The sequence below is a fragment of the Ursus maritimus genome, unplaced genomic scaffold (genome assembly GCF_017311325.1).
Source record: "Ursus maritimus isolate PB19 unplaced genomic scaffold, ASM1731132v1 scaffold_7, whole genome shotgun sequence".
NCBI lineage: Eukaryota > Metazoa > Chordata > Mammalia > Carnivora > Ursidae > Ursus > Ursus maritimus.
In genome coordinates, this window is record NW_024426885.1 from 326,372 (window position 1) to 338,649 (window position 12,278).

General features: G+C 56.6%; 1 protein-coding gene across 1 annotated transcript; it reads left to right on the plus strand.

The window, feature by feature from the left end:
• On the plus strand, positions 1 to 7,546 carry ECHS1 (enoyl-CoA hydratase, short chain 1). The gene is made up of 8 exons (XM_040624399.1): positions 1 to 157; positions 1,326 to 1,523; positions 2,058 to 2,185; positions 2,912 to 3,011; positions 4,160 to 4,264; positions 4,658 to 4,777; positions 6,219 to 6,286; positions 7,131 to 7,546. Exons 1-8 carry the CDS (start codon positions 70 to 72, stop codon positions 7,194 to 7,196), a joined length of 873 nt encoding a protein of 290 aa, XP_040480333.1. The 5' UTR covers positions 1 to 69; the 3' UTR covers positions 7,197 to 7,546.
• The last annotated feature ends 4,732 nt before the right edge of the window (positions 7,547 to 12,278 follow it).

The following is a 12,278-nucleotide window of genomic DNA, read 5'->3' on the forward strand; positions in this document are numbered from 1 at the left end:
GCGGGCTGAGCCCTGACTGGTGCGGTCGGGGGCGGCTCCCGGGGCAGGACGAGCCGTCCCCACAGCGCCATGGCTGCCCTACGCGCCATGCTGTCCCGCCTCAGCGGCCCGCTGCGCCCCCGGCCCGGCTGCGCGACCTTGCGCCCCTTCGCCTCCGGTGAGTGCGGGACTGAGGGCGCTTGGGGGTCCGGCATCACGGCCGCACCCGGGACCCCCGGACCTCTGGCCGCCCCTGGAACCACCCCCCCGGCCTCACCCCGGACCTCACGCCCTCCACCAGCCTGAGCCCGGACCTCACTCCGGGGCCTGACCCCATCAGCCCTCCCACTCCTCCCTGTGCACCCGGGGCCCCGGCCCTGCCCGTCTGCTGGCCGGCTGGGCACTCCTCCCAGCACCTGCTGCCTCATTTGCTGACTTCTGGGGTTACTAGTGGCCGCTCAGTTCGGGGGGACTCAGGAGTAAGTGCTAAGACCTCGGGCCATTTCAGTTTGGTTGGTGGTGGCGGGATTCTGCAGGGTTTTCGGGACTTTCCGAGAATGTGCCGTTGGGGCCTGTGGAGTTGGCGGAGACCCCGTGTTCTGTCCAGCAGTGCCTCCTGCGCAGACCTGCCCGCGTCCACTGCTTTGCCCAAGTCCGTTTTTCAGACTCTGCCTCCGCAGCCGGCTGGGCCTGTCCTCCACTCAACCCTCAGGTCCTCCTGCAGTGCTCTTGAGGAACTCTTGGCCCTGTCGCTGAGCTGCATCCGCCTCCCTCACCTGGGTAGCCACTTACCTGCCCAGCTACCAGGGCGTGTTGATTTTACCCTAAGTTCCCTTTGATGACCCCCTTCTGCGGGTCCTGACCTGCAATCAGCAATCGTTTCCTGGGCTGCAGACACGCTGCTGCTAAGCATTTCACCAGACCCGCCGGGTGGGTGCTCGCAGACACACAGACCTGTGGCTTCTGAGGTTACCTTTCTTGCTCCCAAGGCCATACTGACCCCCCCCCCCGAGTCAGCAGCCTGCCCCTCCGGCCCATGGCGGTCACCTTTCCCCAGTGTGTGCCTCCCACTGTGTTCTGTGCACACCCCGTTTGTTCCCTCACCCAGCTGCTGTTTGTGGAAGGAGCCTATTTCCCCATCCCGTGCTTCTGCTGAATCACAGGGTGTCTGTAGTGCACGTTCTGGGACAGGTTCAAACTTCTGTGAAGGTAGAAAGTGGTGCAAAGTCTACCGTGAGGCCGAGAGCTGTGTGCTCCTGCCCGAGGACTGGACAGCGGACATGTCAGAAACACTGTCCACTGACAGGTCTGATGACTACACGAATGGAAACCCCTTCGTCCCCCAGGTGCTGGCTTTCAGTACATCATTGCAGAAAAGAAGGGGAAGAACAGCAATGTGGGCTTCATCCAGCTGAACCGCCCCAAAGCACTCAACGCACTCTGCGATGGCCTGATCATAGAGCTCAACCAGGCCCTGGAGGCCTTCGAGGAGGATCCAGCTGTGGGAGCCATCGTCGTCACGGGTGGGGAGAAGGCGTTTGCAGGTGTGTGGGCAGCGTGGCGGCAGTTGCCCAGGTGTGCAGGGGGCGGTCTGACTGTAGCATGTGGCACTGTGAACAGACTTACACCTGCGTGGGAGCATTAGAAAAGTTAGGATAACTGGGGGTTTACTTAAACATAGTGTAAACAGACACAAGAGTCACTCTGCCTGTTTAACGTTCATGCATGCTCTGCCAGCAAAATAAGATTATTCAAAGTGATTTGGGTCCTTGACAATCAGGTTCCGTGTGTTTGCAAGGGCTTAAGTGACTGATGAATAAGCCCAGCCTTCCGAGTCCAGCTTGCATCTGTTTCCTGTCCCGCAGTCCCTCCGCATTCACCTCCATCAACACACACTGCATCACCGCTATCCCTGCTGCCCGGCTCTGTCCAGGTGGCCCGTGGGGCCCTGTGTCGGCCATTCCCAGCAGCCCGCATTGCCTACACACGGTGCACACTCGTAGCTCCCTGCTGGTTTGGGGGTGCAGCAATAGTGCGGCCTCTGCTCTTTAGTAACTGGGACTCGTTTCCACCCCCAGCTGGAGCCGATATCAAGGAGATGCAGAACCAAACATTCCAGGACTGTTACTCCAGGAAGTTCTTGAGCCACTGGGACCGACTTACCCACGTCAAGAAGCCGATCATAGCTGCTGTCAATGGCTATGCTGTGAGTGTCAGACCAAGTCTCCTCTCAGCGCGCTGGGAGGCATCAGATAACTTATTTTTATTTTGAAGAGGCTGACACCGTTCCTGCCGAGTGACACCACAGATCCAGGACGTGCAGAGAGGAGGCGCTCTAGCAGCAGCTTTCGTTAGCGGGTGTTCCGCTGCTGGCTTTCCCGTTCTCAGCCCTCCCCGCGGCCCCTGTGACTCCTGGGAACAGCTCCCCTCTGCTAGGCTGTAGGCCACACGTTGGTTTTTCTGTATGGTTTCAGTGGCTCCAGCCTGCTCCGCACCTGCAGGCTGACCTCTTCTGCCACCCTCGAGAGCTCTGTGCACATAGACACTCAGAGGCACTGGGGCAGATCGTAGCGATGTGGTGAGGGCAGCTCAGCTTGTGATCATTTAACGAAGCTCCCCGTGGGTAAGGTGAGGTCAGCCATTCAGGTTCACTGGACCACAGTCGAGCCTGCTGGTTCACGAACTCTCTGTGGCGGCTGTCGAGCCCCCAAAGCTGATGAAAGAGTTTGCTGTAGGGTCCTTCACAGAGGGCGGTCGCCAGCATCGGCCAATTGTAACTAACTTGTGGAAACACTTAACTAACTTTGCATCTCTATTAGTCTTTGCTACCCTGGGCCGTACCCTGGGCCGTGTTCATTTTGATGGGAAATTTAAATAAGCAAATGGAGTGAATTTCTGACTGGGTCCCCTGGTGGCGCCTCGTGTTTTGCAGCTTGGTGGTGGCTGCGAACTCGCTATGATGTGTGACATTATTTATGCTGGAGAAAAAGCCCAGTTTGCACAGCCGGAAATCCTACTAGGAACCATCCCAGGTAAAGAGTGATGACATCTCTAGCGTAAACTCTCCAGGTAATTCTCCAGAATCTGCCCATGTCTCAGGACCTCATGGGCTTTTCCAGTAATAGACAAAAGTATGCAGCTTGCGTCTGACAAGGGACCCTGGCTGTGGTATGAGCACTGGCTGGCGGCCGCCTGGCTATGCCCATTGCTCCCTCTGCTGACCAGCACACTAAGCCCCAGGGGACACAGCGGCACTCAGAGAGTGGCTCTGGGGGCCTCGGGTCTATGCAGGCTGCTCTGATGACTGCCGGATCCTTTGTCAGATGCTGTTAGGAAAGGCTGGCCACATGCTGCATTATAACTGCAGTGATTCCTGCTTGTGACCCTAAGTTCAGCAGAGCAGGGAATCAGATCCCCCACAAGGAGGGTAACTGGAGCCATGGGCAAACAGTGATTGCTCTGTGCCCCGAGGGGGCCACCTGATGAGAGCTCCAGGCTTATGGCTTCACAGGGTAGAGATCCTATATGTAGAGCCAGGAGCCCAGGGCATCTGCTGAGCAGCTGTCAGTCAGAAGAGGGTGCCTGGTGTCAGCTGAGAGTGAGCAAAGCCCTATATGTGTTCCGCTGTCCGTTTTGCTCTTCCCATCCCAGGGCCCAAGGCCTCTGCTTCATTGAGGCAGTGCCTGAGTCTGTTGGATTGTGGGTGTCTCCGTCAGATGGCCCCCTTGGCTCACCCTGGCAGCCTGGGGTTCACTGTGGAGCGGACGATGGGGCAGACCACTCTTGTTCCTGCTGCAGAGCGTCAGTGAGCGGGAGGGTGAGCGGGGCGCGTGCAGGCCAGCACTGGGACGGAAGGCCACACTCAGAGCGGCCAGGGAGAGAGCCGTTGCTCTCGCTTCAAGCCCTGAGGGGGGCAGGCCACAATTGGAGGACACCCCAGCTGCCCTCCAGGTTGGGCTGGGCCAGGGTCTAAGCCGCAGGGTACACAATGTGCCAGGCGTGGGGCCTGAGTGTGGAAAGGAGCCTCCCCTGCTGTTTCTTGGGTTGCCTCCTTTCTACCCACCTGCCCCACCCAAGGGGCCCATCTTCATCCCTCGGAACTTGCTGGAAGTGTGTCCATGCCCTCTGGGCTTGCACCGGCCACGAGCCAACTATGACCAGTAGCCCTCTGCCCCTGCAGGTGCAGGGGGCACCCAGAGACTGACCCGTGCTGTTGGAAAGTCACTGGCCATGGAGATGGTTCTCACTGGTGACCGGATCTCTGCCCAGGATGCCAAGCAAGCAGGTGTGGGCCAGGGCTGCCCTATGGAGCCACCCTCATGGGGAGCTGAGTGGAGTTGGGGGAAGGGGGCTGCATCCAGGTGTGCCCGTGGGTGATCAGCACAGGGATTTTGGGTGTCCTGAGAACCCAGGGGACAAATGCCAAGCCCTAAGTCAGCAGTGGGGTATCTCCGAGACCCTCGTGGGCACACCCTTTCCCCGCCCCAGGTGATCTGCTCTTCCTCCCTGTTGGTGTGTCTGAAAGAGCCTCATGGCCCCACCTCAGGGACGCAGGCCCCACCTGCATCCCTGCAGCCCCTTGTTGGCCCCAGAAGACCCCAGCTCTAGGGGCGGCATCGTGACTCAGAGAGGCATAGCCAGTGCTGTTTGCACTTGTCATTTACCTGTTTGTGTTTAGGTCTCGTAAGCAAAATTTTTCCTGTGGAGAGACTGGTCGAAGAAGCCATCCAGTGTGCAGAGAAAATTGCCAGCAATTCTAAAATCGTAGCAGCAATGGCCAAAGAGTCCGTGAATGCAGGTACGGGTCTGCCAGGAGGAGAGATTCTGAGGGCTGGTGACACAGGAGCAGTCAGGAGCTATGGTTCTAAATGATGCATCTTAACCCACCCTGGACAGAAGTTGGGAGGATTCTTAACATTGGGATTCTGGCTCTTTTTAGAGTTCCGGTCTTTGGTTTCTGGCTCACAGATTCTCCTGAAATGTTCTGAGTTGTCCTTGGTATCAGGACCCAAGAAAGGGCCCAGCCTGAGGGACAGAGAGTGACAGGCGCTAGGGTGCAGGGAAATGGCTGGGTAGGGCAAGTCAGTCCCTTAAGAAAAGCCAGTCTGGCTCCTGGTAAACCCGGCTCACCTCCTGGATCCTGGTGGAAGATGCCCCTCTCCTCAGCCAGCAGTTGTGCTTGCAGCCTGGTGGCCGTGTGGGCTCACGGGACACCAGTGTGAACCAGGGACAGAGTTCATGCTGCTCCTTATTGCTCTGCGCTCTCCGTCCTCTCTCTACCAGCAGAGCAGCTCTGAGCCCTCCTGAGAATTTCTGGGGTCTTAATGTAGCAGGTTGTGCTCAGCACTGGGGTAATACTGCCCGGGGCCGGGCTGCCTGTTGAGGAGGCCATGAGCCCCGGGGTAGTTGCTGAGCCGCTCCAGGTCTTGTGCCCTTCTGCAGGGAGGCAGTCACGTCCCCCGGGCTGCTGCGGCCTTGGTCGGCTAAGCCGATGTTTGTGACGCATCCACAAAGATGAGTAGGTAGCACTCGCTTAAGAGGTGGACACTGCTGTTCTTGCAGAGGGCCGGTGAGGCCACAGTCGGAGGCACCTGCCGTCACCCCAGGTGCTCACCAAGGAAGACACTTCACCTTCGCTGGAAGGACGGCCCAGAGCAGTGGTATTCTTACCACCTGGGACTCTGTCCTGGCATATTCCTTTTTCCTCCTTCATTTTTAAGCTTTTTAAGGCATACTTAATTCTGGAGGGCTCAGTCCGTTGAGCATCTGACTCTTGGTTTTGGCTCGGGCGATGATCTCAGGGTTGCGATATTGAGCCCCCTGTCCAGTTCTGCACTTAACTTGTGACTCTCTCTCCTGCGTCTCTGCTCTCCCCATGCTCATGCACACGCGTGTTCTCTCTCTCAAAATAAAATCTTCTAAAAAATAATAAAACAGATGTAATTCTGCAGCCTCTCAAATGCTCTTGTGATTGGACAGAGTTAGCCATTGCACCCTTGGTTCCGTTCCTCGGGCCTCTCTTCTTGGGGCCACGGGGTGAAGCTCCGAGTGGGTTGCTCTGCTGGAGTCTCGCCAGGGCAGGGCATTTGGGGAGGGGGTGCTTCCCAGGCTACGGTCTAAATCACCATGAAATTAAGGCGGATGTGGGTCAGTGGGGAATGTTTCCTAGCCCCATAAAAAAGGTTGCATGTTCCCACCTCTAACACCTGAGTTCGTAACTTCGGGGTTCTCTCTTTCAGCTTTTGAAATGACATTAACAGAGGGAAACAAGCTGGAGAAGAAGCTCTTCTATTCAACTTTTGCTACCGTGAGTAAACATTCAGTGGAGACACACGTGGTCCAGCCATAGAAATCACTGGGAATCTCCTTGTAGGCTTTTTCATCAAACACCGTTTCTGTTTGGTCAGACTGTGTGCTTTCCCTGTAGCTGATCACATGTGTTCTGTCCACAAGCATGATCTTTGCAAGTGAGCACAGTGTGTAAAAGTTCACAAGAATGAAGGGTGACTTCCTGTTACAAAAGATCTGATGAGTTGCACCCTTAGACAGCAAGCTCCTGTATTGAAATGCACTCCGTCTGCCTATAATTTTCTACATCATTCCAGTTACTTGGAAAGGAGTCTGTGTGTATTCTCATACCGCTATCTGACGCTTCAGATCAGTGTTTTCTAGGGTTTGACAGTCGCTGAAAGGGAGGCCTTCTTGTAAGTCATTAAAACCCATGTCTTAGTATCAGAAAGTCTGGTGTAGGTGTTTCATGAGACATTAGACGTGACTTCGGCTCTTGCGGAAGTAAAGGTGTGCGCGTGTACATGGCACACACCCAGGTGATGAATTAGGGCATGACCCAAACAGGCACAGCTGAGGTTCTCTGTGGGTGAGACTTTGACACAAATGAGTGGTTCCTGAATGATCACACCTGGGGGCTGGGAGGGGCATATAAAAATGCCATTTCCAGGCCAGCCCTAGGTGGTCAGGGAGTCCAGGCTATTCCCAGGTTTCCGGGTAGTCCTGATGCAGGACCCTTCCTGTGCTCCCCACGCTGGAGATCCAAGTTTCAGAGGAACCTGCCAGACTGTGAGCAAACTCAGGCAGAGCCCTGCGCTCTGCAGAGCCCCGTCCATCTCTGCCTGTGTTCCCTTTCCCACCAGGAAGATCGGAGAGAAGGGATGACCGCGTTTGTGGAAAAGAGAAAGGCCAGCTTCAAAGACCAGTGAGCGCCTCTACTTCTGCCTCGAACCCTCTACTTACAGACAAATTAGAGTCTGACCGTCTTAGAGGTAGATAAGTGCTGCTCTTGTAAAGGGCCGTGTAGGTGACACGCAGTTTATCCCTGGTGCTGGGGGCTGTCACTCTCCTGGGTGGCAGGCGGTCTTCACCCAGCAGCCATGAGAATCCGTATCGAGTGTGTTCACACGATTCTTCTTAATCAAAAAGTATGAGGGGAGGGGCGCCTGGGTGGCACAGCGGTTAGGCGTCTGCCTTCGGCTCAGGGCATGGTCCCGGTGTTATGGGATCGAGCCCCACGTCAGGCTCCTCCGCTGGGAGCCTGCTTCTTTCTCTCCCACTCCCCCAGCCTGTGTTCCCTCTCTCGCTGGCTGTCTCTCTCTCTGTCAAATAAATAAATAAAAAAAAAAAAGTATTGAGGGGAGCCTGAGTGGCTCAGTCAGTTAAGTGACTGACTCTCGGCTCAGGTCGTGATCTCAGGGTCGTGGGATCGAGCCCCACGTTGGGCTCTGTGCTTGGCACAGAGTCTGCTTCAGATTCTCTCTCTCTGCCCCTCTCCCACTTGTACACATGCACTCGCTCGCTCACTCTTGAATCAATAAAAACCTTTAAAAATTCTGCTCGTGAGCCGTTGGTGGCGTGTGTAAGTTTTTGCTTGATTTCAGGAACTGAGAGATTCTTCTATGCCAAACACTCACTGTGTATAGCGAGCCACATTCACATGGATGCGCGTGCCCCGCCTGGTCGCTGTGCAGTTCCACAGCCAGTGAACGTGACCGCTCAGAGGGCAGGCGCTACTGACTACGCGGCATGTGAACCCCAGTGTGCCTCTCTTCTCTGGAAGCAAACACCACGTCACTCTTCAGACTTCTCTTTTGTCATTGTGCGTGACCACGGTCGAACAGAACAGAAGCCCATAAAGTCAGTCCCCTGGCACCCCCCCAGGGTAACCACTGTTAACAGGTATGTAGCTTTCTAGATAATTCTGCGCATGTGCAGACACACACGGCTATAGCTGTTTTCTTACAAAAATGGAATTGTGCGTCCACACTTGTCCACAGTGTGCTGACCCGTCACCTTCTGCTCCGGTCCCACAGGGGCACCCTCTTCTGTTTGACCACCATCCCTCAATTGTGGTAAAGTGTGAAACATAAAGCTCACCATCTTGACCATTTTTAAATCAGCTCGGCGGCACTGAGCGTAGTGAGACTTCGCAGCCATCCCCACCATCCATCTCCGCGCTGCTTTGTCCTTCCAGACGGACTCTGACCCTGTCAAGCACTAACCCTCGGTGCCCCTCAGCCCTGACGCTGGCTTGGCTACCTTCCTTCCGTGTCTGAATTTAACGTTTCCAGGCTCCATCAGGCGTAGCAGGTCACAGAGCTTTCTTTTCATTGCTCGGTATTATTCCTGTGAGCGTTCCGCTCGATGGCCCTGAAATCCGTGACGATACAGGAACGTCGTCTGTTTATTCCCACGGTGTTGGATGTCTCGGCTGCGTCCAGTTTCTTGTTAACGGAGCTGTTGTGGATAACACCACAGTGACCATTCTGTGCGTGACCCCTGTGCTTCGGTGTGGGCACATCTGTAAGATTTCGAGAACTGAGCCTCTGGTGCAACAGGGCTGCACGCCGTGGGGACCTGCCTGCTCCGCCCATCAGCAGCAGTCAGGACCTCCTTTCTGGTGCCTCTCAGTGCCAGCCTGGCTGAGTCTCCAGGACTGACGCTTACGTCCGAATCCCTAGGGTGTTTGCATATGCCCAGACCGGGATCAGAACTGTGGGAGGCCCCGGAATGCGTGGTCTCCTAGGCATCAGCGGTTCCTGGTGCCCAGCAGAACCGTGCTCGGGGTTGTAACACGGCGTGCCATTTGCTGTGGGAGACAGAATTTCCACAGCAAGCTTCCTCTGCTGGCTTCAGACTCTGGTGGGCCAGCTGCGTCCCCGGGATCACACCTCACAGGGCACTGGGTGACCAAGGGACCCCGGTTACAGGAAGCCACCTCTGCCCCACCAAACATCTGCCACTGAATTCGTGGGCTATTACACCAGTGCTGTAGACCCTCCATCTCTCCGGGGCATTGAGCAAAAGTCTGGAGCGTGGATCAGAGACCTTCATCCTCCTGCTTGGGAGGGCTTCATGGTGAAGGGGGCTGTTACTGTCCCAGGGTGGGGCCCCAGCCTCAGAACATCCTCAGACCCTCTGAAGTGAAGCCAGGACATGTGCATCTCTCCAGGTGGGCGCTGGCATCGTGGGGTCCCAGCTGGCTCTTGGTGCTGGTGCGTACAGCAGAGCAGCTGCAGGCTAACAGATGGGCCCAGGTGAGGGGGAGAGGCCCTGCTGGCTGCCACACAACCCCCATCCCTCACCCCGTCACGCTTGCTCTATGGAGACGGCCCCACCTCTCAGGGCAACGGTGGGTGCTGCTTATAAACCCAGGGCAGGGCTCTGCCTGAGCACAGACTCCAAAGTAAGACCTGTACCTGGCTTGCCCAGGAGCTGCGCCCCGGAGCCCTCCTCCCTGGAGAGCCCACTCTCCCTCCAGCTCAGTGGTGCCCTGGGAGCACCTGTTTGTCATCCTGTCCACTTTGTCCTGCAGGAAGGTGCGGGCAGGTAGTCCAGCGACTGGAACACAGCCGAGATCATTGGGCTGGGGTGGGGCCAGGAGTGAGTACCCTCCCCACCAGGAACTGAGCTGAACTCTAAGGAGAAACCCACCTGCATTTGAGAAAGAATTGAAATGATCTGCAAAGCTTTGGCTCTCTGAACACCTTAGATTACATGTTCTTGTGTCATTCTTTGCAGATAAGCCTCCGGGTCTGGGACATGTGTGTGACACGTGCTTACGCAGGAGTAGGTACGAGGGGATCTGGGTCACATTGTGTGGGCTCTCCCTGTGGGTAGGTTGCCAGACACTGGGCATTCTTCCCGGTGATAGATGTGGAAATGCTCCTTGACTAAAGGTGAATGCAGGACGCCCGGGTGGCTCAGGTGGTGAAGCGTCTGTCTTCGGCTCTGGTCACGATCTCAGGGTCCCGGGATCGAGCCCCACATCCAGCTCCCTGCAGCAGAGAGTGCTTCTCCCTCTCCCTCTGCTGCTCCCCCCACTGCTCATGCTTGCTGTCTCTCTCTCAAATAAATAAGTAAAAAATCTTAAAAAAAAAAAAAAGCTGAATGCATAACTGGGGGTTTGTGCTGGATGACATACAACATATCCTAGATTCTAGAAGAAACAAGCAGAGGTATCCAAAGGAGGGAACCTGAAAGTTGGGCTTAATTTTTCACATGAATTGGGCAAATGGCCTCTATAATTTGAGCAGTGAGCCCCAGAGTTCTGCAGAGCCAGTTTTGAGGAGCCCATAAAAGACTTGTCTTGACACCCTTGTCTTAGCCATGCTCAGCCAGAAGCCAAGAAATGGTTAAATGTTGAATCCGCACATGGGAGTCTCTGTGTGCCTCGGAGGTCTGTATTCACAGGGTTTTCTGGGCTCCAGAACTCGGCAGGAACAGGAGCCCACCCCCTAGGCCTGGCCGAATGAGACCTGGCTCCAGGCCTAGCCATGAGTGATGGTGTTGCTGACTACCCTGAGAAGGACTGTCCCAGGGCCACAAACCCTACAGAGAGGCTCCTACCCCCTCTGAGTTAATAGACCTCTGACCCCATGTTGTTTGGGATTTTGATTTGTTTTTAAAGTTGAAATCTTGCCTTCTCACCTGTGCCGCTTGGGTGGCCCAGGTGCAGGGCCTGTTGTCCTCCCCATCCCCCATGCCCTGGGCAGCTCCTGACTCGACTCTGCCCAGTGAGGCCAGCCCAGGGCCCTGTGTTCCTGGCCCCGCTAGATGTCGGGCTGCTTTCCAAGTGGCTCCCTTGAGCAGCTGGGTTTCCAGGGCCCAGTGGTGAAACACAGAGGCGTCTTTACCTTCTTCAAGTTTTTGCTGTGGCTTTCTTGTCTTTTGTGTCAAAGCCTTCCGAGGAGCGGCCAGGCCTCCCAGCATTTCATGTCACCACAGGGCTGGGAGCCATGACAGTAGCACTGACCACACAACCATGAGTCCGTTGGGAATGAAGTAGAAGGTGGGCTCCAGAGGGAGAGAGCCTGGCCGTGGGCTCTGGGCGAGCTGGCGCTGAACAGGATCCCGTCTGCAGGGTGGGCAATGAGGTTTGCTGGTGGGTCTTTAAGCAGGCTTATGACCAGGCCAGCACCTGTGTGGGCACCTGCACTGCTGTCTGCCCTCCAGCCTGAGTGTGGGAGACGGATCAGAAGAGAGCGGACATAGAGTGAGAGCCGAGGACAGTCAGTAGGGCTCTTGGCATCCATGCTGGCCACCTGCATCAGTCAGCTATAGCCGCATAACCAATGATTCCTAAATTTAGCAGCTTAAGGCAGCAGCTGTCAGTTACTCTTTCTCACAGTCTGTATGGGTCAGCTTGTCTTTACCCCACGATGTCCAGGTCCTCAGCTGGAACCTCCTGACCGACCACCCACTCTGGGTGAGACCCACCAACTGGGCCTCGCTGGGGCTAAGGGCCAAAATAGCCACAGGGAGGCTCTCTGTGTGCCCTAGGCTTCCTGCCAAGACCGCGTCTGGGTTGCCTGGACAAGCGTCCTGAGGAGAGGGTCAGGAGGAAGCCGTACGGCCTTCTACGACCTCCCCGCAGAAGCACCATTTCCAGCACACCCTTTGGGTTGAAGAAGTCGCGAAGATCCACCCGGTTCAAGGGAAGGGAGGAGGTGTGCCCACGGCACTGCGGGATGGCAGCTGGTGTGCCACCATTTTTGGAAGACAGCCTGCTGCACATCCAGCCAGGACCCGGCCCTGGACACAGCGCGGGGCACGCAGAGGCCGCGGGGTGCGCCTCTGCAGGGGTGGGCATCTGCCAGCAGGGACGTGGGGGCACCCGACCAGGAAAGCACAGTATGGTGGGTTGGTGGTCCCAGCACCCGGCCAGCGCCGGCGAGCCGCAGCCCTCCCTGCGGCCAGCCCTTCGGGGCGCCGCCGGGGGACCCTCCCCACCGCCGGGTCTTGCGCGCCTTCCTGCCCCGCCCCTTCCGCCGAGGCCACGCCCCTTC